Source organism: Herpailurus yagouaroundi, unplaced genomic scaffold, assembly GCF_014898765.1.
Source record: "Herpailurus yagouaroundi ecotype Mexico unplaced genomic scaffold, PumYag 198, whole genome shotgun sequence".
Classification (NCBI taxonomy): domain Eukaryota; kingdom Metazoa; phylum Chordata; class Mammalia; order Carnivora; family Felidae; genus Herpailurus; species Herpailurus yagouaroundi.
The window spans coordinates 27,849,059-27,875,302 of record NW_024412429.1 but is presented as its reverse complement, the minus strand read 5'-3'; the positions used below and the strand labels follow the sequence as shown (position 1 = coordinate 27,875,302).

At 42.5% G+C, this 26,244-nt stretch overlaps 1 protein-coding gene across 1 annotated transcript in view; it reads left to right on the top strand.

Annotated features, from left to right (window-relative positions):
- The window catches only part of ARFGEF3 (ARFGEF family member 3), a 183,433-nt gene that overhangs the window by 39,571 nt on the left and 117,618 nt on the right, over positions 1-26,244 (top strand). Inside the window, exons 5-6 of the mRNA XM_040448631.1 lie at positions 8,358-8,439; positions 12,395-12,526. Coding sequence (XP_040304565.1) covers positions 8,358-8,439; positions 12,395-12,526 — 214 coding nt within the window. The remainder of the gene's footprint in view (positions 1-8,357; positions 8,440-12,394; positions 12,527-26,244) is intronic.

Sequence of the window (26,244 nt, the reverse complement as noted above, 5' to 3'; positions counted from 1 at the left end):
GAGCTTGGGTTACTCCACCACCACTTTTCCAGGAGTGAATTCTCCTCTTATCCTCTTCTCCCTCATCGATAAATGCGGATACTATTTGTCCCTCCTCATTGGGTTGGCGTGAAACTTAAAGTCGATCATATGCCTAAGCCCTTAGAGGCTTCGATAAATGGCGTCTGTATACTTGCATGGCTGCTCTCCCATGTATCAATTAAGGATCCTCTGGTTGAAAATGACAGAACCCTCGAGCCAAAGAAAACTGATATGTTGTGTCCAACACAGCAGGTTGTGTCCCGTGGAAGGAGAAGGCCACTTGCTTTGGTCTTTTTACTGGACTTACCTTTAGTTAACTAAAGGCTCAGCTAACTAACCTTAATAACCCTGATGCTAACACTTCTCAGGCATTTTCCTTCTTTTGATGATCAGGAGGTGAATTGACAGTTGCCTGTGTCTTGGACAGGAATGATGACTGCTTCTCCCTCTGTTCTGTAGTCAGTACCAAGCGCAGTGCCCTGAATGTAATAAATGCTCGATAGGTGTAAAAAAAAAAAAAAAGAATTCCAGAGCAACCTCCCTTATGATTAATATGGACTTCATGTCTCCTTTCCTCTAGAAATTAAAAAAAAAAAAGGAAACTGTAGTGTTTTTGCACCTGATTACATAGAATGTATATTTTATTGATAATCCCAGATTGTAGGTGAAAATACCAAGCCATAATGCATCTTTATTTTTTTTTTCAAAGATAAATAAATTCTAGGATGTCATGCACAGCATGTGACTATAGTTTTAGCAACGCTGTTGTGTATTTTGAATGTTGCTGAGAAAGGCCTCGTCAAAGTTCTCATCACAAGAAAAAAATTGTGACTGTGTGGTGAAGGATGTGAACTAAACTTACTGCGACAATCATTTTGCAGTATATGCATATATCATTATGTTGCACACCTAGAACTGAATAAGTTCTCAGTAAAAGTGGGCAAATATTTTCAAAATGAATAAAACTGTATTTTTTTAATGAATTGTTTTCTAGACCTGTAGTGTTCTGTATTTTTAAAATATTGTCAGAATGTTAGTAGAAGAGTTTGAAATGGAAAAGGTAAGTGGGTTTACCGTTGTCCTATCACAATAATGTAACAAAATAGTTTTTGTGTTTATGTTGCTTTCTCTTCTTTTGCAACTTGTTTTCTTCGGAATTGCCTTCTTTTATTAAAAAAAAAAAAAGAAATGTCAGGAAAACAAGCTTGTCTCATAGATGTTAGAAAAATAAGATTTTCAAGGTAAATTCTAGAGTTTGAACAAATTTAATCTACTTCCGTACATATACCCAACTACTATATAAGAGCCATTAGACGTATCAGACAGCAAAGGTAGAATATAGATCATATTTACAAGCTTTCCGATGATTGATCAGCCTACTTCATTGCCTATAGTTGTCCTTCATTACAAAAAGAAGTCAATTAGCATAGTGTGGCTGTCTTGTACATGGAGGCTTTGTTTATAGACCAGAACAGCTGGTATAATTGCTATAAAGAATGCATGGCCTGTCAATGTAAGTACCAGTAAGAAATGGAAGAAAATTAGTTCTATATTTAATATTTTGCCGCCATACAAACAAAGTAACTCACCTTGTGAGCCGAACAGAAGGAAACACAGTGATGGTTATCTTTGTAAGGAGCCAGTGGCTTTATGGCTTTAAAAAATATTCTGTTCAGATTATACAACTATATTCTAAAATTATCATATAAAAATTGAAATAGGGGTGCCTGGGTGGCTCAGTCAGTTGAGCGTCCGACTTTGGCTCAGGTCATGATCTCACGGTTCATCGGTTCAAGCCCCATGTCAGGCTCTGTGCTGGCAGCTCAGAGCCCGGAGCCTGCTTCGGATTCTGTGTCTCCCTGTCTCTCTGCTCCTCTCCCACTCACGCTCTGTCTCTCTCTCCTTCAAAAAATAAACATTAAAAAATTCTCTTAATAAAAACAACTGATACAAATAGAAAGTATAAAACAACAGAAGATTCCCCCATGCTACGTCCGAAAACACCCATCGTCAACATTTAGCCCAGGTCTCCTGAGAGTGCCCTAGTTGATTATCACTGCTATATACATAACCCTTTCTACTGCTTGAATGTTTTTATGTACATGTAAGCCTTTTACAATAAAACGATAGTGAAAGCATATATTTTGAGAGAAAATATGAGCATAACCATATTCTGTTATTTGGGATTTAAAAAAATAGAATCATATAAAATTGTTGACATTCAAACCTTTCCAATCTACAGAAATGGCCACTTCGTATGCTCAACTTAATTGCAGTAGGCTTGCTAAGGGGTCTTGAAAGCCCATAGGAGAGAAGGAATTTTATGTTGTTGATAGTTGCATTCATAACACCTAAAAAAAGTTCCTAGAGGGTGAATCTAATCTTTGTTATGAAATAGAAAAGGATTGATACTGATAAAAATAATTTTATTAAATTAGACATGAAAACAAATAAAATGGAAACTTTTTTTTTTTAAGTTTATTTATTTTGAGAGAGAGAGAGAGGAGAGAACACGGGAGAGAGGGACAGAGGGAGAGAGAGAGTCCCAAGCAGGCTGGGTGCAGAGCCTGATGCAGACCTCAAACTCATGAACCTTGAGATCATGACCTGAGTTGAACACAAGAGTCAGATGCTTAACCGACTAAGCCATCCAGGCACCCCAAAAAGGTAAACTCTTTTAAAGGCACTGCAGAGAAAATTTATTAAGGAATGAATTCAATTCCAGTTGATTCAGTGGAATTGATTCTGGCAAAACGTAGTCAATGCAAATTCATCAGTGCCAACACAAACTGTTTAAAGCCTCAGTATTCATAAACACAGTCATGTCCCCAAGTGTCACCCAAGTGGGGAGGGGGAGCAGTGAGAAACCTCCCTCACTGGTACTCAAATTAGGAAAGTTTGTGGCTACAGGAGAAGCAGATGGCTGGAGGCTGAACTCAGCAACTGGTTTGAAAGCCACATTTCCCCCTTCATCCAAACTGCGGATACCTTCTCATAACGACATACCGGCTGTCAAATACCATGCGTTGTTTCATCAACAATCGCTCAAAATAAGATAATTTATATTACTTGTCTGATGCCTGTCCCCAGTCTTTTAACCTGGGCGACCTTTGAATGCTATTTATAAAATGATGTGTCTGTCATATTCCGCCGTCAGTGGGGAGCTGTCTGCTGGTAAAAGCCTCACGGAGACCTAGGCTATGGGTTTTGAAGACACATGGTACAAGCTTAAGTCACAACTGTTTCATTTACCAACCTGTGAGCTTGGGCAGGAAATCTGTCTCTTTGTCTTGTTGACAATGAAATCTCTACTTTGAAAAATTGTAAGGTGGGGCGCCTGGGTGGCGCAGTCGGTTAAGCGTCCGACTTCAGCCAGGTCACGATCTCGCGGTCCGTGAGCTCGAGCCCCGCGTCAGGCTCTGGGCTGATGGCTCAGAGCCTGGAGCCTGTTTCCGATTCTGTGTCTCCCTCTCTCTCTGCCCCTCCCCCGTTCATGCTCTGTCTCTCTCTGTCCCAAAAATAAATAAAAAAAAAAAATTTGAAAAGTTGTAAGGAAAATATAAATGTGAATATGTGACCACGGGACTTTGCCCACGCAAGCCTCTGATTCTCAGCCAGAGCCATGGTTATTATGTGAAGCAATGCAGACAGTTGCTGAATTCATGGCTTAGATCCTAGAATCCTAGAATTGGAGCGTGTCAGCAGACTTTAGAAATCCGAAGTATCTTTGTGCTCTTCCCCCTGTGGTTCATCAAAAAGAAACCAGCCCCACCTTCAGGAATTTGGTTTTACTTGAAGCCCCTACTGACGTTAGTATAGAAAGCTGATTTTTGGTAAATCTCAACTTCCCCTTATTCACCTATTTTAATTTCCCTTTGTTCATTGTCATCTTCCAACCCAGTGAGGCTGGTCTGTGACCCATGACAACACAGTAAAGGAAATATGTTTAGTCTCCTTGACATACCAGGCAGTGTCCCGGGATGACGTCTTCCTCATGCATATGCAACACAACTAATTCTTCTTTAAGAAATAATCGCATGTCAGGACATGAAACCTGGAGCCACTGCCTGTATTTAATTAGGCAAGAGGGACCTTGCACATGCCTGTGCATAAAAAATAATCACTTAATGTAACTGAATATTGATTTTTGGTATGCCCTTTTCCTAATGAGGCAGCATCTAGAAAGATCAAAAGATGATTTATTCCAATACAGTATGTGCAAAGGGGACTATGTGCCGCCTCGCATCTGCATTATGAATTTCATCCTGAGACCTAATTAACAGGCCTGTATTTTCTTCTATTAAAATCACACACACACACACACACACGCACACACACACGCACACACACACACAAAACCAGGGCATCGGGATCTTGATGGTATCACAGGGCAAACAAGGAAATCATTTGTGCCCCATGAGCTTCATTTCCCATGTGTTCATTTCCTGTTGAAGCCAGGAACTGAGGCTTGTGATGCTAATTTAGGACTCTGCTGGGTCTGAGGGGAGGAGACACTTTGAATGCTAAAGACAGTCATTCCCCTTACCTCCTCCCGTCTTCCATGCCCCCCCCCCCTCCTCGCAAAGAACCTACTTCTCTGCCCCAGGCTCAGCATAACATCACTTCAAAGCCTATCCTTGTGGAACTCTAAGCCCAGTCAGGGAACATGACTCTCTTTGACACACCAAAATATCCGCCATGTTGGGCAGGGTCCTTTTCCTTGAGGTCAGGGGGCCTTCAACGTGGATCCATGTGAAATTGGGGTTTGGGGGACTCATGAGTCCTCTGAAATGATTTCTGCATTTCTCTAGGAAGAGGGTCCTGTGCCAGATATTTTATGCTTGTGATCCCAAAAAGGTTAGGAAACAAATCTATTCTAACTCTGCTCAGATCTTTTGAGACCAAAGGGTGTTGGAAGGAACTGGGCTTGAGAGTCAGATGGATTTACATTTGGATTGTCTCTAATAGATTTTAGCTGTGTAGCCTTGGGCAGGCTGTAGAACCTCTCTGAACATCCATTTTCTTAAATGTAAAATGGGGTAAAAACACCTATTTTAAGGTGGAAGTGACAGGTACACTAAACAGAAATAAGTGCTAATTTTATTTTTTCCTCATTTCATTCCTTGAATGAAATGAAAGCAAGTACCTGTTCTGTTGTGTTTCTGGCCAGATTTTTCCGAGCACCCGTGATGGTGCCTTGCATACATAAGGCACTCAGATGTTGGTTGAATAGATGCTTGGATGGATGCAGTGCCTTGGCTCAGTACCTAGATGAAATCTATCTGCTTTCTCAAAACACTTATTTTCCAAGAGACATCTTGGTAGTCTAAGATCTCTCTCTAGAAGAGAGCTTGGTTTTGCCAAAACCCTCCCAGGACAATTAGCTCCACGTCCTGTGCAAAATCTTTCTGCATACTGTGAGAAGATTAGATCTTATTATCCTGTGCTGCAAATCACGATCTGTGCTGGGCCTTTGTCTGTATCAGGACGGGGCAAACGATAGCCTATAGGCCAAATCTGGCCTGTTGCCTGTTTCTACAAATAAAGTTTTATTGGGACATATCCCTGTTTATTGATTTGTGTATTATCTACGACTGCTTTTGTGCTGTGGTACAGCTGAGTACTTAGGACAGAGACACCATGGACAGGAAAGCCTAAAATATTTGTTATCTACAGACGAAATTTGCCAGCCCCTGATATGTATTATTTGTACTCCTTACTGCAGTCCTGCTGGGTTGGTCTTCAGTTGCCCTTCTTATGTAATGAGAAGCTAATATCCAACAAAGTTAAGTATCTTGATTGGGATTCTACAGCTTATAGTTAGGGTTTGAATCTGGCTCTGTGTGATTCCATAGCCCATGTTCTTTCCACCGAATTCTGATACCTTTCAAGTCAGCCAAAGCCTAGCGGAACCACTTAACATCTTTCAGTCCTGTCTGGTGACCAAGAAGACTAGCACAGGGAGCAAGCCAATCAGTGATGTCCTCTAGAATCGGGGTACAACCTGGTGGCCCTCACACTTGTTCGTAACCTGGCTGAGGTCTGAAGATAAATCGCGTGAATGTATATCTAGATGAGAAGGTGGAATGTGGATTTCACGGACTATTTCTGAAGGTGGCAAAGCAATAGGAGTCTGCAGTGTTTTGTTTCTTGTTGTTGTTGTTGTTGTTTTCATATAACTTATTGTCAAGTCGGCTAACATACAGTGTATACAATGTGCTCTTGGTCTGGGGGGTAGATTCCCATGATTCATCAATTACCTACAACAGAGTCTGCAACTGTTTGTATGCAGACATAATGCTGCTTCCCAAGGTCAGAAGGTTCGGCACTTCCGGGTGTGCCCTATTTGCTGAATGTGGTCTCCACTCTTGTTTGCTGCCCTTAGTGAGTAATGTGTGATACTTACGGATTTTCAGCACACGGCCCCTCGACAGAGACTTGCCCTTCCCCAAGCTGCGAGGCTGTAAGAGTTACGGGCCTTCGTGCTCGCTCATTGGTCCTGCGCCTTCACTGGCAGATCTCACTCTGAATGTGAAAGTTCTTTCACGGTGAATGAATCCTGATGGAAATTTGATTGTTTCAAGGGTTTATAGGTGAAATTCTGTGGTTATTTTGGCTCATCCTCCATCTGCCTCTCATTCCTACTTCTCAACTTTCACCCTTCCGGTTAATTTTTCCAGCCTATAAACTGGTTATGATGAAACGAAAGAAAAAACGAATTTGGAAAAATCAACTACTCCTGCTTTAACTGAGGGTGCAGACGCGTGTGTCTTGTAATGGTAGTGAAGCTGGTAATAACAGTACGGTGACAAAATTCCAGCCACCCCGCTGGAAGTAACACAGTTGGGTAACTTACCCATCTGTCACAGGATGTGTCTAATGAAAAATGGTTGTAGAGTTCATCGATTGTCACGTAAAAGAGGCTGTTGCAGCGTTGTTGGGTTGGTGAGGGGAGAGGTGAGAAGGATTGGGAAGGTGGATGTTCTTTCTGGTGGAGTCTGTCTTTGTTCTGCTGATGGAAGGTTCCATAGAAAAGCAGTAGAGCTGCCGGACAGATAGGAAGGAATCAAAGCTATAATTAACTTTGTGTTTCATTGGGTTCTACAACAGTGATCCTTATTTCTCCAAAGATGAAATCTTATAGTCTTACCCTATAGCTTTTATACTCCCTAAAGTCAATCAATCTTTCGGTTTATGCTGAATAGATAAAAATGATATTGCTGCAGTTAAAGTGGGGGTGGAGGAACCTGGTAAAATTAAGGAACATTTCATTGGTTATGCCAGTATAGCTCCATGGGGAAATAACAGGCTGATTAAAATTCTTGGACTGTTGTTTAATTATTTAGAGTGAATGTTCTAACAGAAAGATTTTTTTTTTTTTTTGGTAGCCCTTTTGGTTTATTCCTAACGTATTTTAGTCCCCATTTATTTGTTTTTAAGCTTTAAAATATCCAGGGCACTTGGGTGGCTCAGTCGGTTAAGTGTCTGACTCTGGATTTTGGCTCAGGTCATGAGTTCAAACCCCACATCAGGCTCTGTGCTGACCTGCTTGAGATTCTCTGTCTCTCTGTCTCTCTGTCTCTCTCTCTCTGCCTCTCCCCTCCTTGCTAACTCTGTCTCAAAATAAATAAATAAAGATTTTAAAAATACCCCAAGTACCTCTCCACATAGGTCTTTTTCATCTCTCCCATGGCACTAGGTACTTCTCATTGGTCAAAGCTGTTGCTATTTTGTTTATCGTTCTGTCTTGGAAACATGTTTATTAGGAACCCATCACAGAATTCAGATCTGCCTGATGGAGGCTAAAAAGCAAATGTACAAATTATAAATGATTGTGGAACATTTTGAATGGGAGAGAAACTGACCAAATAGACTTTCAGCTTATATTGATGAGACAGACTAGTGGTGGTGATGCATTCTCTTTGTAGGTAAGAGAGAGGCATGAGCAAGGCATAGAAATCTATTCTAATGGTGCTTTCCAGACTTGTTCACCCCAGATGTACCGGGTATAAGCAAGTATATTTAGGAAAGAGCAAGGCATGTTCATGGACTGGTAAGAATCCCACCATGTAATAATTTGTGCGTCAAAACAATTGTTTGAGAGTCCTTGTGTTGGCTCTTCCTGTAGCCAAGGCAAGTGCTGATATGCTATCATTTCTGTTCATATTTCTTTAGCTGTGGCTTTTTTAGGTCCCTGTGCATTTTTATCGTTGGTTATAGTTTTTATGTATGTGTGTCACAGCATTTGGGAGTGGGTGTACATAAGGCTTCAATCATTTGACTGCCAGCTTTGCTGAGCTCATGTGTTCTGTTGTCCTTATTTATGTGTTTGCCAGGGAGAAATGCTTGCTACCTCTCCAGTTGGCTTTGGAATCCAAGAATGTGAAACTGGCCCAACATGCCTTGGCAGGAATACAGGTAAGGCTCTCACTGGGTGCAGTCAGGTGACAGAAATTGACAGGCTACTTTGGCGTTGAAAGAACAAATACTTAACATTTTGAATACTAGCCGTCAAAGACCCAGACCACAATTTGATTGAACTAGGTAATAACCACAGAGGACAGAGGATTTTCTTACATTTACCAGCATTTCTCTGTGGATCGCATTATCTTGCTGAGCCTTTGTCATCTGATACTGATTCCTGGGGACCCAGCTAGGCTCGCATAGAAATGAAATGTTTTGGGGGATGGCCAGCTTTAGGAGGGCCCAGGGTCTCTTGATCCCCCGAGAAACATCTCAAGTTCTATACCAAGTAAAATCTTATATAAATTCAACATCTGTGGTTCTGCGTAAGGAGAATTAATAGTAAACTGGAAAGATTTTATCTTGTTTTCCATTTTACAGTTAGGTTAGTGAATGAACTCATGTGTTTTGTTTCCAGAGCAAACTTGGAGGGCCAAAAAGAAATTTGGTCTAATCAGAAAAGCCAGGGGTGCCTGGGTGGCTCAGTCCATTGAGAGTCTGACTCTTGATTCAGCTCACGTCATGATGCCTGGGTCATGGGATCAAACCCCACACTGGGCTCCATGCTAGATGTGGAGCCTGCTTGGGATTCTCTCTCTCTTTTCCTGTGCCCCTCTCCCCTGCTCACATGCTCTCTCTCTCTCTAAAATGAAAAAAAAAAAAAGAAGAAGAAGAAGAAGAAGACAATAAAAGTCAGATTGCTTGAACACTTTCCTTCTCTGAGCATTTGCTCCTGTATATTTTACACCATGTGTAATAGGTCTAATTCGAACAGTGCAAAGGTCATGGCTATATAAATGCGTTGAAGCAGTTTGGTTTCTAAGTGACAGAGCTCTGTGTAGTTCAAGCCTATGGGGTTTATGCAGTGTGGCCATGGATGGGTAGCATTTGTCAGATGTCTTTTCACATTAGTATGTATTATTTCATCCTTTAAGTCCAGAGAAGGCCCTAATACCTCTTAAGAGTTAATACCTCTGATGGGGCGCCTGGGTGGTTCAGTTGGTTAAGTGTCCGACTCTTGATTTAGGTTCAGATCATGATCTCACGGTTCGTGAGTTGAAGCCCAGCGTCTGGCGCTGGGCTGAGAGCACAGAGCCTGCTTGGCATTCTGTCTCCCCGTCTCGCTGTGTCTTCCTCTGTCAAATAAATAAGTAAACATGAAAAAAAAAAAGTCAATACATATGAATGAGAAAACTAAGACTCTTCTTTTTCCAGTGGATTGGAATTAGATAATGTACATGTTAATATTAGATTTTTTTTTTTTTTGAGAGAGAGAGAGAAAGAGAGCATGCATGTATGTGGAGAGGGGCGGAGGGAGGGAGGGAGAGAGAGAGAGAGAGAGAGAGAGAGAGAGAGAATATCCCAGGCAGGCTCCATGCTCAGTGAGGATCCCACCTCAGGGCTCAATCCCATGACCTCAGGATCATGACCTGAGCTGAAATCAAGAGTTGCCCACTCAATCGACCGAGCCACCCAGGCGCCCCAGTATTAAACATTGTTAAACACTGTCAATGTTATTAAATACTCCTTGTTTTCTCCTTGGGCCAGCCATGAATATGAATGGGCGTTTGTGTTAACCTGTGTGTTTCCTTTTCTCTAATATTGTATGGATTTCCCATGTAGTTATTTCTTAACCCCCAGACACTCTAAGCTTACAGAACCATGTTCTTTTTTTTTTTTTTTTTAATTTTTTTTTTCAACGTTTATTTATTTTTGGGACAGAGAGAGACAGAGCATGAACGGGGGAGGGGCAGAGAGAGAGGGAGACACAGAATCGGAAACAGGCTCCAGGCTCCGAGCCATCAGCCCAGAGCCCGACGCGGGGCTCGAACTCACAGACCGCGAGATCGTGACCTGGCTGAAGTCGGATGCTCAACTGACTGCGCCACCCAGGCGCCCCCAGAACCATGTTCTTAAGATCTTGCTTTATCTGTTAATTCTAATGAGTGGGCACTGGGTACTCTTACCACCGTCTGTCACCTACTGTCAAGTGTAGGCACTTTTGTAGGCCTTTGCAGTCTTTATCACTTGAAGTAAAAACAGGTTTGAATGTCAACTTTAACTCTGGGGTACCTGGCATGCACTGTGTGGTAGTGAAAAAACCTCTTTTGAAAGGATATGGCCAGAAGGTCAGGCAGTCCTAAGAAGGTTCGAAATGCTTGTGTTCTGGATCTGCAGTGACATCCTGCTACAAGAGGGAGTCCTTACCCAAGGTGAATCGGAATTCCAAAAGTTCTTCCCCGCTGCGGCTCTACCCTGAACGGGACGAGGACAAATTTAAAAGGGATAAATACAGAATCTTTCACCAGGGTCTCAAAAATGGACTGCCTCAGGACAGAATGGGAAGAATAGCTTAACTGAAGCCCTGGTGAATGAGAATTAAGGATTTCAGGGCAAGTCAGCATAGAATGTACCGTGACTTGCAGCTAAGCTCATTTGATCCGAGACTATAATTAAAATTCTACATTGCTGTTTTTCAGTTTTTGGTTTTAGGCAATAAACCCATTTAGTCATCTCACATAATGAGAATTCTGGTGGTGGTCAGTTCTAGGTCTGATTCAACAGCTCAGTGGTGCCACCGAAGACCCCATTTCTTTGTGCCTTTCCCTTCTGCCATCTTAAACATTTTTAAGACTTTTTTTCCTTTTTTTAAGAGCAATGTCAGATTTACAGTGACATTGATAAGAAGTGCAGAGCTTTCCCATATACTCCCTACCCTACCCGTTCATAACCTCCTCCATGAACAGCATCACTCACCAGAATGGTACATTTTTTTTAAGTTTATTTATTTATTTTGAGAGAGAGAAAAAAAGCACAAGTTGTGGGGGGGGGGGGGGTGGGCAGAGAGAGGGAGAGAATCCCAAGGAGGCTCCACATTCGGTGCGGAGCCCAACATGGGGCTCCATCCCATGACCATGTAATCATGACTTGAGCCGATATGAGCCGACAAGAGTCAGATGCTTAACAGACTGAGCCACCCAGGGGCCCCAAATGGTACACTTTGGCCAACGATCCACTTAAAGTGACACACAATCACGCAAAGTTCACAGTTGACCTTAGGGGGCACTCTTGGTTGCATTATTCTTTAATGTCGGACCACCCTTAATGTGTGACATTCACTCTGGAGGCCGCATACTCTCAAGCAGGAGAGTATTTATGAAACCGTATCACACCAAGAACATTTAAAGATGCCTCAGGAGGTCTCGTATAGAGAAGAAAAGACTGAAGTGGACTTCATAGCTGACTTCAGATATTTTAGCTTAGCCCTTGTGGCTCCGGTGAAAGATGAAGGATTTAGAAGTTGTCGGGAGGCGGGTTGTGGTACAAGCGAAGATAGAATTTTCTAGAAAATAAGAGTTGTCCCCAAATACAAAAGAGCTGTGAGGTGTAACGTTTCCTGACCTCGTGAAAGCGAATGTCCTCTCGTTCCGTTTTTGTGGGATTCGTTTTCTGCTGAAAATGCATGAAGATGTGTGAATTCGTGAGCGCTTCTTTGGTAAAGTAAAAAGGTAAACTTTTTCTGAAAAGTGAACTTGTCGACCACAAGACCTTCTCCTTTCCTGTGACAAAGCCACATTCAGAAAGGGTGTGCGTGAATGTGACCTTTGTAAGGTGCCGGATCCCCACCGGGCACATTCATCCTCCGCCCCCACCAACCACGTGACCTGAATGGTTGCTGTGTTATTTAGAATGACTTACCTAATAGCAGCAAAAGGTCTTTGCCCAAACTGTTGACCAAGGATTCGATGCGTTTCTCTTTCTCACTGGCACGTGGCATGAGTTCTGCCCTACCGGCCTCCACCTACGTGGCTCCCGAGTACAATTACCCTCAGTACATACTAAGATACAACAGAATGAGGCAGCGGGGGGGGAAGCCTATCTGTGATCACTGCCTTGTGCCTCTTTACAGAAGCTTCTGTCAGAAGAGAGGTTTGTATCCATGGAAACAGATTCTGATGAGAAGCAGCTGCTCAATCAGATCCTGAATGCCGTGAAAGTGACGCCTTCCCTCCATGAAGACCTGCAGGTGGAAGTGATGAAGGTTGGTTTGACGTCATTAGAACAGGAACGAGCTAACCCCTCCACCCCCCCCCCCATTGTTACCTTGAAAATGCCTCTGCGCTGTGGTCATGCTGGCACCCCCTTCATCTGGAATGCATGGTTATCCTTGCTTATGGTCCCCCAGAATTACCTGGATTGCTGAACAGAAATGACAACTGAGTAAAAAGGTAACTTTTCAGTGACACGTATGATTTGGGGCCTGATCCTGCGTGTCTAATGTTGTTAGGTGATGTGTTTATCACTTTTTGCGAGAATGTATGTGAGTTGGTCCAGCTTAGGGTAGACCTGATCATTCTGGTATTCAGCTGCCTGTTTATGTTAAAACACAGCGAGGACCTAATGATGTTTTCCCACATACTAAGGCTTTGGCATAGACACTTTAGGGACAGGAACACCATCCTTAGGAACCATATCACAATCACATCTTTCTTTTCCATCCTCAAATTACATGAACCGTATCTTCACTTACCATTTTGGGGGATGGTATCTCTCCTTCCCCTCGCCCTTTTCCCTCCCTTGAGAATCACCATGATCTGGAGCCCTTAATGCTGACTCTGGAACGTGTCATTTCCTGTGAATGAACGGTGAGTTGGGCAGAAGAGGATGGAAGTCTGTGTCCAGAACAGCACCTTGGTCAGAAGATCACAGCTGAAACCCCTGGGCTGGCTTTTAATAATGCCATCTGTTCATTTCCCCCCTAGAGGAATAAGCATAGAGAAATATTTAAGAACAGTTGGGTGTTGTATAATGGTTGATTTCTCCCCGAAAATGCACTGAAGGATTTTTGTCTTAGATAAGAGATTTCACTCTTCTGGGTGTGAGTTTCTCCATTCAGAAAAGAAAAGATGATTTCAGTGATGACATTTTGTTAATGCCTTGGGCCTCACCATAGCCCGTAGTCCATGGGTGATTTAGTGGAGTGACAAAGAGCTGAGACTCTGAAGCTAGCCTGTCTGGGTTTGAATACTTAACACTTATTCACTTTCTATTGGGGCATCCTCAGGCAGATTCCTTCATCACTCTGTGCCTTCGTCTCCTCGTATCTAAAATGGAGGATATAATAGCATCTACCCAGTAGGATTGTTGCAAGAATTAAATAAGTGATATTTGTAAAGAACTTAGCACAGTATCTGGCATAAAGCAGGTGCTTTAGAAGTGTTACATATTCCCACTACTTCCTGCCTGCTGCGGCTGAGTCATAATCTCAGTGGGTGCATCTAGGAATATTCTTTTTGTTGTTGTTAAAGTTTATTTATTTTGAGAGAGAACATGTGTGTGCAAGCAGGGGAGGGGCAGGGAAAGGGAGAGAGAGGATCCCAAGCAGGCTCTGCACTATCAGAGCACAGCCCAACACAGGGCTCGAACTCACGAACCGTGAGATCGTGACCTGAGCTGAAATCAAGAGTCGGACGCTCACCCCGCTGAGCCACCCAGGAGCTCTAATCTAGAAATATCCTTAAACACCGAAACGTTGAAAATCTCTGAGCTAACTGATCCTTAAGATCTTAATCGTCTTTAACTCTCTTTGATTCTGTAAAATGTACAGTTTTGCCTTGTCCTCTGACACACGTGCGGCAGCTCTGGAGTCATAGGAACTGAAAAGCAACCACTTCTAGGCTTATTTTACTTTTCCACTTCCTCCGTGCTGCCACTGAGAGGCCAGGCCAGCTGCCGTGTTAATTAATCACTTTTGTGGCGTCCAAGTCCAGTCTGTTGAGTCGTCCTATTCTTAGTCTCCATATACTGGAGGGTGAACTGTGGTATCATGCTGAGAGACCTATCTCACAGATTTCCCATTATTCTGGATATTCTCCCAGGAATACACCTTTTTATGGAATCCACAAATTTGTCTTAAAAATTAAAAGTACGTATTCTTCTTAAAGCTTTGGAGAAGCAGAATGTCTGATGGTTGTGTCAACAGTAACACCTGTTTTGAAAACTTACGCTCGCTCCCTGCCTGCAGCCCAGCAGTGCCTTCTGCTAGCCTTGCTGGGGACAGGAGTTGACACATGTTAACTCTCCTGGAAATGCTGGAAAATCCATCTTCATCGACTTTCTAATGACACCATAATAGGCCGTTGGTACTCGTTGTTAATGTCTGGGAAGAAATAAGGCATTGTCAGAAAAAAGAAGGCCATAATCAGACCTGCCGTTCTTTATAATTAGATTTCCAAAATGCTTAAAAGTATAAGGGCCTTTGCTCGATGCTGTTATTTTTAACCATTTAGGCATTGGAATTTGGGGGAAAAAAATTTCAGCTCACAACAAACCTAGCTTTAAGCTAATTTTCTTCTCTTTTCTTTTCTTTTCTATGTTTATTTTTGAGAGAGACAGAGTATGAACAGGGAGGGGCAGAGAGAGAGGGAGACACAGAATCCGAAGCAGGCTCCAGGCTCTGAGCTGTCAGCACAGAACGTGACGCGGAGCATGAACCCATGAATCGTGAGATCATGACCTGAGCCGAAGTCAGACGCTTAACCCACTGAGCCACCCCAGCTGCCCCTAAGCTAATTTTCTTATAGTATACTTTTATTTTAGATAAACATTTTGAGCCAAGCAGCTAAAACATAAATGATGAGGTAACTGTGCTTTAGAGTGGTATTATTATTATTCATATCAAATGGAACTTTAGAGATAGTGGTCTGACTGCTTTGGCCCACAAGGGAGGGCTCCATGGTCATTTACTTCTGACATTTAGATTATTTGTGTATGAAGACCTATCCAAATTATAGCATTTCTCGCTTAGAAATAATAATAATAATGTTCATACCCTGTCTCTATGCTGGAAGAATTTCTGTGGTAACTTTAGTACTTTTCAAAGCATGTACCCTTTTATCTTGTGATTCTATAATACTTATGATGGCCCTGTAAAAACTCTCAAGTAAACCCTTGTTTTGCCAATACCATTACCATATTACAATGTTCTTGCCCCTTGTTCTCCCTAAAATTACATTGAACAAAGAGAATTGGATGAGTGCTCAAAGAAAGGCTGGATTCCCAATACACGTGAAAGGTATATTTATCCTTGATGCTTCTACATAGCTTGTTCTCGTGATAAATGATCTAAACCGGGCATTTCCTGTAAAACTCTTCTAGTCATTTGAGATAAATATTTTGTAGGTACTAGAAAATGTTTTAACATGAAATACGGTAGGCATTTTCAAACGTTGGTATGCACTTCAGGAGCCATAAAGCCACACCATGCAGTTTTTATTTATGTCTGTCTAAACACAGCATAGCACATTTTTATGACAAACCCCAGGTGCTCTATTTTAAAAAGCTACGCCATGCATTTTGCTCACATATTGCTATCTGCTAGTGTTTGTAAACATGAGAAATTGAACTGTGTCACACTCTTCAGAGTAGGTATGTAGCAGTTGTATTAAATTCCGGAAGAGAAAATAATATGGTTTGCTCTTTTAGAGGTTTCCCTAAGATTAAACTAACTAACTAATAATGGAACTCAGGATTCCGATGGCAGTGTCCCCATTTAGAAAGAAGGCCCTAGACTTGCAATTGGAGGGTTAAGAAAAAAAAAATCAGTGGTGCTTGCTCCTGACAAATTAAATTAGGTTAGATCACTTAGTCTAAGACCTGTTCTACAGGATTTTACTATCTAACAGCAGGGGGAGAAAAGGCAATTTTGATTTATCGAAATGGCCCTGGGATCTAAATAAAAATTTTATAGCTTGAGCAAATCGAGTATCAGGACTGTAGAATCAGAAAGGTTTTTCTGTAGATAGATTACCTTAGAAATGGATTAGTTGACGGCAGGGAGCTATTTAGTATTTAGGTTCAACGCTTGTCCTCTTTGGTAATATTTTCCCTTGGTATCTGCCCTTTCTATAAATACCATGCAGACTTGATAGGAGTCAGGTACAACAAACTAATGACATCTCCAACTAGAGCAATTAGGACTTTTTTCCCCACCCTTCTTGCTGGTAGATAACCTTTAGTGAGGTTATTAATTCATAGAGCCAGCTGAGTCTTTAAAACTGAAGGGAATTGTGGGGCTGGCCTTTTCTCACATAAGTATGTTGCAGAAGGGAGCATTCTGTCTGGGGAGGGCAGCCGGCTTTGTGGATAAGGAAGGATGTGATACTGAATCCTGAGAAAGCATTGGATGAACGTTCTGTTATTGGCCATTCTACTTTGCATGCATCTTGGGGTAACAGAAATGAATACTGGTGGGATACTTCACAATTTTTAAAGGAGAAATGACAGGGGCTAATTAATTAACATGTATTCTGCATCAGACACTCTGGTAAATACTCTACATTCATACTCAGATCGTACATCAAGGAAAGTGGCAGGGCCAGGATTTGAACTATAATTCAGCTGGAGGCCGTGCGTGTGCTCTTAAACAGTGCGTTTTCTTGCTTGCCGTCTAAGTCCATTCTAAAAGGGTTGTAGGCAGTAGCCATTACCATTCTCATTCCAAAGATGCTTGAACAGAAAAATTAAGTCACAGGCTGATAAGGAGCAAAACTAACAGTGGTTCAGAGTCCTGTGTGTTTTCTGTATCTTTCATGACAGCGCGTTCTCTCACTAGTTTCAAGACTTAGATTCAAATACAAAGGAAGAATCAATGTCTCTTTCCCACTAGATTAGTTCTGTGTGTGTGTGTGTGTGTGTGTGTGTGTGTGTGTGTGTGTGTGTTAGAGAGAGAGACAGAGACAGAGAGAGAGAGAGAAAGAGAGAAAGATAGAGATCAGGTTGGGGGAAGGGAAGGAGAATGCCATTTGCTGTTGAAGCATTTTTACATTTTTTAACAAAAGCCAACCAAACATCTACAGAAAATACAAAGATGAGCAACTGATGAAAAAGAGCTGATGGCTATAGGGCTGAGAATCTGGGAGACCAAAGCTTCAGGATGTCCATTTAGAATTCTGGTCTTATAGTGAGGAGGAGAGAGTGCTTTTATGTACCAGCATTGCATTCGGTGCCTTGGCCGGGGAGGAAGAAATGGGCCAAATGGAAGGACTGTTTCTAAACCCCTCTCAGTTGTGTTTTAAAGTTTGTTTGTTTGTTTGTTTGTTTGTTTATTGAGAGAGACACAGAGAGAGGGAGGTGGGGGGGAGGGGCAGAGAGAGAGAATCCTAAGCAGGCTCTGCACCATTAGTGCGGAGTGCAATGCGGGGCTGGAACCCACAAACTGTGAGATCATGACTTGAGCCAAAACCAAGAGTCAGACACTTAACTGACTAAACCACCCAGGCACCCCTATTCTTCAAATATTTGATTACTTCCTGTGTGCCAGGCACTGCGCAAGCCACAGAAGATCCTGTGGTGAAGAAAATGAAACCAAAACCAAACAAAAACAGAGTCTGTTTGGAGACTAATGATGGAGGTATAAATTAATGAAATACATAAATACATATAAATTGTGATGAATACAAGGAAAGAAAAATCTAGGGACCTAAAAGTATATTTATAACGGGGCCTGATGGAGGGCAGATGAAGAGGAAGACAGAGAAGGCAATTCTTAAGAAGGGACATTTAAAATAAATAAGATCTAAAGCATAAGAATCAGATGGGCAAGGGGATAGGGTTAGATAAAGGAAAGAAAAGATTGCTTTATTAATTAGAATTCATTGCAGTTGATACAGGGCAGAAGTTTATTTTCCTTTTTCATAAACTTACGTCAGTATTGGTTGAACCACATGATCTGAGATCCTTGCTTCCAGGATTTTGTTTCTCCATCTTGTGGTCCATGATGGTGCCCCATCCCCAGCCAACAGTTCACCTAGCAACCACCTGGGAGACACTTCTGAGTACATCCCATTGGCCAGAATTCGGCTGTATGGCAACGTTTCATCGCAAGGAAGGATGGGAAGTGTAGTCTTTATTCGGGCAGCTGTCTGCCAGAGTTCTGTTCTTGGAAAACAGAGGGGATAGTGTTGAAAGATGACTGGCAGTCTTCCACAGTCACTTATCACATGAGAATTATAGGCTGGTGTATTTCCCCCCAGCTAGAGGCAGCTGGCTCATTGTCCCCTCCACTACCTTTCTTACTTCACTTTCCCCAGAGGGCAGGGGTGGCCTTGCGTCCAGAGAGAGAGGAGTTTAAGACCCAGTGAATGGCCTGCAATGGACTCTTTAGGGAAAGCACACATTGTAATCTCTCCAGATGGGTAGTCCTTAACTATCGGCCCAGGCATGACTAGACAATTTAGTTAGGAGGTGAAAACTAATCACATATTGTTAGTATTGTTTTTGTCCCCTTAGCATGACCAGAGCATTTGGCACAGGGCTTACTAATTGCTTGTTAACATGGTTATTGACTCATGGAGAGGAGAAGGGTCAGTGGACCGCCAGGGTAAATGACAAGCAAAAGACACTAAACTTGTGATTACAGATAATAATCTGCGTGCATTCAAAAATGAGAAAAATCAACGCAGATTCACACTTCAGAATTGAAATTACCTCCTGTATCACCAGATCCCTCTTTTCATAGGTGAATTGAAGCTATAATGGTCCAGTTACTCAGCTGCACTTACACAGTGGTTGGTAGCAGAATAACTTTTTCAACTATTTCTGTTTCTGGAAAGGCTTTGTAGCAAGGCCCTGGTCTCCAGATATGTGATATTGACTAGGTGGAGAAGATAACATTTCAGGCCCGTGTTTAAGTTCACTGCAAGGTTAATGTGAATAATGTGGCTTCTGAAAAATAATGAAACCTAATGAGAGAAGAGAAATCTTTTGCAGTAGATAGGAACTCACTGAGGAAACTTTCAATGGCCTGGAAGAGGAGGAAATCGTGTAGGGTAACTGTCCTATGAAACAATCTTCAAATTCTGTTGTTTTTAAACTTCTTGACAGTTTTTCTTTTCAAATATCTGGTAGCAGAGTGGTAAGGGCATAGCTTCTGGAGCTGGAATGCCTGGCGACCTTGGGAAAGTTACTTATCTGTGGCTCAATTTTCTGATCTGTAAAATGGGAATAATGGTGATGCATGCGTCCTAGAGTTGTTGCGTCTTAAATGAGTTAATATAAAAGAAGTTCTTACAATGCATGGCATAAGGTTGGTGTTAGATTTCATTTTTGTTACAGTTACTAGAAAAGGGTATGTGCAGCATGATAATAAAATGAATACCTCTAAACTCATTCAAATTTGAACCAGAACATTAGAAACACCTTTGCTTTAAGAGTGTCTCCTTCCTATCTCTTGTCTTCCTCTATAGCCTCCCTCTATGCAGCCTATAATGGTAATTTTCTTCTGTAGTAATGGAAAGGAAGAGTGTGTGTTTCATCATATATATTTCTGATTCCTACAAAAGGACTTCAACATATTTACTGTCGTTGAGTTGTAGCTTTCAAAAGCTTTGTAAGTTGTTATTTATCAGTTGTCCACCTAGATACATTTAGGGTCCTAATCATTAGCTATGATTCCACAGTCTACAGAAAACACCCCACCATTTATGCCAGTAAATTTCTGTTCCACCCTACTAGGCAGAATTCATATGATTTGGATATTCTAGAAGAGCTTTACAATTATGAAATGTTTGACATAGAATCAAGTTGGCTTTGGCCCTTTAAAAATTTTTTTCTTAATGTTTTATTTATTATTTTTGAGAGAGAGAGAGAGAGAGAGAGACAGAGCTTGGGCAGGGGAGGAGCAGAGAGAGAAGGAGACACAGAATCCAAACTGAACTGTCAGCACAGAGCCCAACATGGGGCTCAAATCCATGAACCATGAGATCATGACCTGAGCCGATATCAGATGCTTAACTGACTGAGCCACCCAGGCACCCTGGCTTTAGCCCTTTAAAAACTATCTCAAGGGGGCTTGCTTGGTCATGTCTATAGGTATTGATTATAAAATTATCAAAAGCTTCATATGTATATGAGCAAACACTGTCTGAAATGAGGTGTCCATTCCGGGGAGAGTCTGAGAGGGAAAGAGAGAAGGAAGAAGTAAAGGTGTTGTCTGTTAAGAATTTACTTCTTAAAAATTCAGCTGTGAGAGTAGGTCAAAACAAGTGTCTTACAATTAAACCAGAAAGGACAATTCATTGAACTTTTTAATTTGTTTTCTTTTAGACTTATTTTCATTGGCTTGTTCGGCAACTATATTTTCATTACCAGCAATACATAAAACTTTGTAGGATTAAAAGCAAAATGTTCAAAGACGAGAGTTCCTAACCTACCAGGAAAGAGGTAACGATGTACACATTTACCATAATCCAAGGTAGTTGTGTATGTTGTAAGCAGAAGCACAGTTGGAAAACTTCAGAAGGAGAGACCATGTTGAGCTGGGTAGATCAGCATTTCAAGGAGGGGATGGTACTTGAGTTGGACGTTGAAAGGTGTATGGAACTCAGATAATTCTATTAGGAGGGAGGGCATTCTCAGTAGAGAAGAAAAGCCCTGCAGAAGGGAAAGCATGGAGTGGAAAGTGGGATTAGTGAAGGCTAGTGAGCGATGAGCCTGGTTGAGAGAGGTTCTCTAGGGCCTGGTCAGACCAAGCAGAAAAGGGACAATTCCAGAGCTGGGTATTAGATGTTAAAGTGGGGCGGGGTTTTGCAGGATGGTCTGGAATCAGCAGAACCAAATCAGAGGCACTGGTGAAACGATTTATTGGAAGAGCCTAGGCAAGAGGTCCTGAGGACTTGAATCAGATTGGTGGCGACAGGAAGGGTCCAATGCAACTAAGTGCAGAAAGGCGCACCCCAGCTGCACCGAGCTGATCTGCAGAGAGAGAATCAGGAGCGGTGGTCACTGGCAGTGTTGTAGGTGGTAAGTAGGTGGGGAAGGAAAGATCCAAGATGATTACAGGTCTAGGAGCCAGCGTTTCTGACTGAATGATGGGTTTTAAGGGGCCAGTTTAGGAGAGGGACAGTGACTTCACATTGTCAGGTATTAAAGAATTGTAAATTTTTTTTTAATGTTTATTTATTTTTGAGAGAGAGAGAGAGACAGAGAATGAGCAGGGGAGAAGCAGAGAGAGAGGGAGACACAGAATCCAAAGCAGGCTCCAGGCTCTGAGCTGTCAGCACAGAGCCCGACGCGGGGCTCAAACTCATGGACCGTGAGATCATGAACTGAGCCAAAGCCGGACGCTTAACCGATTGAGCCACCCAGGCGCCCCAAGAATTGTAAATATTTTAAAAGGACAATTTAAAGAAATACAAGTAATATCCCACTGCAGTCTTTCCACAATAGAAAATAGTTTGTTGTAAATCCCATAAACATGACTGAGTTTTGTATGTTTCTTTCTAATCATATCTATTTATATGTTCACAGTTATATTCATTGTGTATATAGGATTTTATTTCTTTTTTTTTTTTAACATTTATTTTTTATTTTTGAGACAGAGACAGAGCATGAATGGGGGAGGGGCAAGAGAGAGGGAGACACAGAATCGGAAACAGGCTCCAGGCTCTGAGCCATCAGCCCAGAGCCCGACGCGGGGCTCGAACTCATGGACTGTGAGATCGTGACCTGAGCTGAAGTCGGACGCTCAACTGACTGAGCCACCCAGGCGCCCCAGATTTTATTTCTTTTTGCGTTAGGTTATAAACATTCCCACATGGCTGTATTTATTCTTTAAGTATAATTTTAATGGTTGCATAATTAGAATTTTAGAGGCGGGGGAAGTGTTAGCTGTTTATCATATTAGAGAGTTAATGAGGTTAATATGGTTTTCATGGAATTGCGTATATTTGTTGGTGATGTTTAGAAGTCGAAATTAGGGACTGAAACTTGGAAGCGATATTGGCTCTAGTGATAGATTTGTGAGGCTCTCCTAACTCTAGAGGGAAGAGTTAGGAGAATTTGCCAAGGGAGAGAGTTTGGAGGGAAGAATAAGAACGGTTTATTTATTTGTTCAAGTAAATTAGCCAAATTCGTTATAATTTATATGTACATCTTTTTCTACAGATATCACTGGTACAGTACTTCCTAGAATTAGGTGCTAAGGGTGTATTGATGAATATCAGTGAATATCAGACTTACTACTGGTGGCAACAAGTCAAGGCCAGAAAAGAACCTGAGACATGACCGTATGCCAGTGAGTCATTTAGAAGTGTTTTCCAAACTGAGTACTCAAGAACTCTAGCAACATATTCTATGGACTTAAAAAAATAATCTCTCAGAATAGCCATTCGCCAGAATGTGGGCAAGTTGAGCCAGAAAGTGATTTCTCAAATTACCTGTCACCTCAGCCTAAGACAAGTCAATTTAAGTCCTAAGGGGGAAAGTTTCATGCCTCGGGGCTATAGCTCAACGCCCTCTTGTTGCCTTCAGTCCAGGATCTCTGAAGCATGGTGAAGGATCAGTGGGTCATCCCAGATCGCCTTTGAAAGTCCTGGATTCTGGCTCCAAGGCCTCTGGAAGCAGAGCAATGTTGTAGGGGTTCTTAGCTCTGTTCACAAGGCACATGGGGTGTAAGTGATCCCAAACAGTGGTTCTCAACCGGGGGCCATTTTGTCCCCCAGAGGACCTTTGGCAATGTCTGAAGACATTTCTTGTTGTCACAACGGGGAATGCCACTGTCCTCTGGAGGGCGAAGGCCAGGAATGTTGCTAAACATTTTGCAATACACAGGACAGTCCCCCACAGCAAGAATTATTTGACCCGAATGTCCACAATATTGAGGTTGAGAAACTTTAATCAAAGTAAGAAAAAAAAAAAATGCTTCTTGTGGGTAGCCCCATTTTAAATTTAGATGATAAGAAAATGTCCCCTGACATTCCGTGTGTACTTTGTGACCGCCCCCAGCCCCACTCTGAAGATACACATTCTGCTGTTCTGCTGTCTTCAGGAGGCTGAGTCTGCTTTGTTGCTCGTGTGCAGACCCTGAGGGAAAGAATCTGTTTCTATCTCATGGCCAAGGTACCTTCAGCAGTTCCCACTGCATAAGTCTGAACGTGCAGAAGTGGGACAGGCCCTGCACCCGAGGGAAAGGCGTTTGGTGGCTCAGGATCTCCGTGCTCAACACGGAATTTTCTGTCCTTGTTCTTGCCATACTTGACAGAGTAAAAAAAGAACTGGAATGTTTCTGAAAAGAAGAAATTATGCAATTATTTTTAATTTTCCGAAATTTCATGCCAAGATACACGAAAGGCCAGAAGGAAATGTGCATTAAGTAACAAAGCTAGATTTTCAGCCAGAACCAGAGCTGGTGTTGGAAATGCACTTGGCATTAGGAATTTGAAGAGAGTCCTGCTCCTCTCCGTGCACCGGGAAAGGCAAGGCCTTCTGTGGGCTGTGCTCAAGTTTTTAGTTACTTTTTTGAGCTCTCGTAGATTTTGTTTGCTTTGATTTAGAAATAACATCTGGTACTTGGAAAAATGAAACTACAGTCACCTCAAGGTGCCCCTCAATGTAAATAAGACAATTTTAATAGTTTTAGAAAGAGGAAAAGAAGAATTCCTTGTTCGTTCAATATGGCCCCATGCCCTCGATGTGCCTGGACTCCCCCAAATCAGCTCACTTCTTGATGGAACCCGTGTCTCCTCCCCTTGGTTTAATTTATTAATTGTGTTCCAAAATGTTAAATTTAAAGATCCACAAAAAGATGAAAACAGCATTACAACTAGTGTGCTATGTGTTAGACCCGGAGAGGCTTTCCCAGAACTCAGTGTATTTTCCCGGGCCCCGTGCCCATCACAACTTACTGCAATTCCTTACTTTATGACGGTCTTCAACACCTGGTGTTGTTAGCCCTGCGAGATCAGGGGTCATGGTATCTTTTTGGTTCAGAACCGTATGCCCAACACCCGCACTACATCAGATCCCTAGTAACACACCAATAAATATTTGTTGAATACATGAACGGGAGCCCAAGTAACACAGCACGCGGTTCGATGCAAAGCAGACATGTAGTTGCTACCCACTAAGCTCAAGAATCACTTCTTCACTCCTGTATTCGCAGAAATGGTCCTGTGGAGGACTCGTGTGAAACCTTGGCAGAAGTGAGATCTTTGAGTCCTAAATTTTAGGCCACTTACCATTTACGACGTTGAGTACAAAAGGCGGGTTCTCAGCAAAGCATGGCAGATCTCAGAAAGGGCGCTCCTTCCATAAGTCTCTCGGGAGATGCCCTCTGGTTAGTGGAGATGATTTCTCCTTGTCCAGAGTGAGGTCCTGCCAGGCAGCTGGCCACCCCGAAAGCAGGCTTACTGAATTCTGATTGCTCTAACCAAGTCATGGGAAACTCCAGTATGACTACTTTGTGTGGTTGCAAAATCTGCCTCTAGCCAGTCACACCATCTGATTCCAACACTCGAATTCCCAGGATAGTTTTCTTCTGTACAACTGGGCTGTCTTAGCGTGTTACCTGCACGTTTTACGATAATGACCAGGCACGTAGGTGCACAGGCTCACTGAAACTCTGTGAGGTTCATCACTCACGAGGACAGTGTATCTGAGGGACTGAGCATGGGTCAGGACGGACTAGCTCCCAGGGCCCAGCGAGGTACCATAAACGTGGTGGGCATCAAAAAATCCGATCTCACTACTAAGGAGCTTATCGATCTAATGAGGCATCGAGAGGGCACACAGATTTAAGTAGTATGTCTAAGCTGCTCCGTAGAAATGCTGTTTGCATTTCCTGCCCATTCTGGGATCATCACGTCTGTAATAGTGATATCTGGTATTGTGCATTTTGAACAAAGTATTATCATTTTTCTGGTATTTTAATATGTTCTCTGTAATAGGCTACTATATTAATACCTAAATATAAAGCTTTGTAAAAAAAAAAAAATACAAGAACAGGGGAGACAGGAGAGATACTGGTCAGATTGACTAGATGGTAGGTGGGGAGAGCAGGGGTAGGATGATCCTCAGGTTTCACATGTGGGTGACTGTTGCCTTTTACTGTGGGAATTTCTCGCATCCCTTTGTCAAATGCACCCCAGTCGCTTCATTGTTACTGGAATGACGAGGCTCTGTCTTCAACCTTATCTCCATCTCGTTAAGCGTCTCCTTTTATCACTCCGGTTGATAGTTTGGCTCAGCACCTCTGCTTTTATTTGGGATTCGTTGGACTGGCCAGCCCTGAAACAATATTCGCAAAACGGTTAACCTTGAGCACGTAAATTGACACGCAATAAGGTCCCAGCCTACGGCTCCAGCACCATCTCTGGCCTCTACCGTCGCATGTTCGTGCCTTTACTCGTGGCATTTCCTTGGCTCGATACGTCTTTCCCTCCCTGTTCTGTCCTGCATCGGTGCTCTGCCCATGTGTACTCTCCTCCACCAAGTCTCTCTTCTCCGAGTTTCGATGTCTTCTCGCCTCCAAAACGGAAGCAGCATTTACCACAGCCAGCCCTGAAGGACAGTATGCAGGCATTAGTTTCTCCGGTAGATGAGCTTCCTTGATGTCGAAGACTGTGCTTGCTTTTTATATTTGTGACTCCACAGCAGTTAGACTCTTAGTGAATAATGACTTGAACTGACTTGAAGGGAGCCCGTAAAGGAGGGAGAAAGGGAAGCCACATCAGAATGACAAGGACTTTGGGTAGTAGGAATCTGGGGCAGTGATAAATAGCAGAATGCAGGGGCGCCTGGGTGGCTCAGTCAGTTAAGTGCCTGACTCTTGATTTTGGCTCAGGTCATGATCTCAAGGTTTGTGAGTTTGAGCCCTGCCTAAGGCCCCACACTGACAGCTTGGAGCCTGCTTGGGACTCTCTCTCTCTCTCTGTCTCTGTCTCTCTCTCTCTCTTTTTCTTCTCTGCTCCTCTCCTGCTTGCA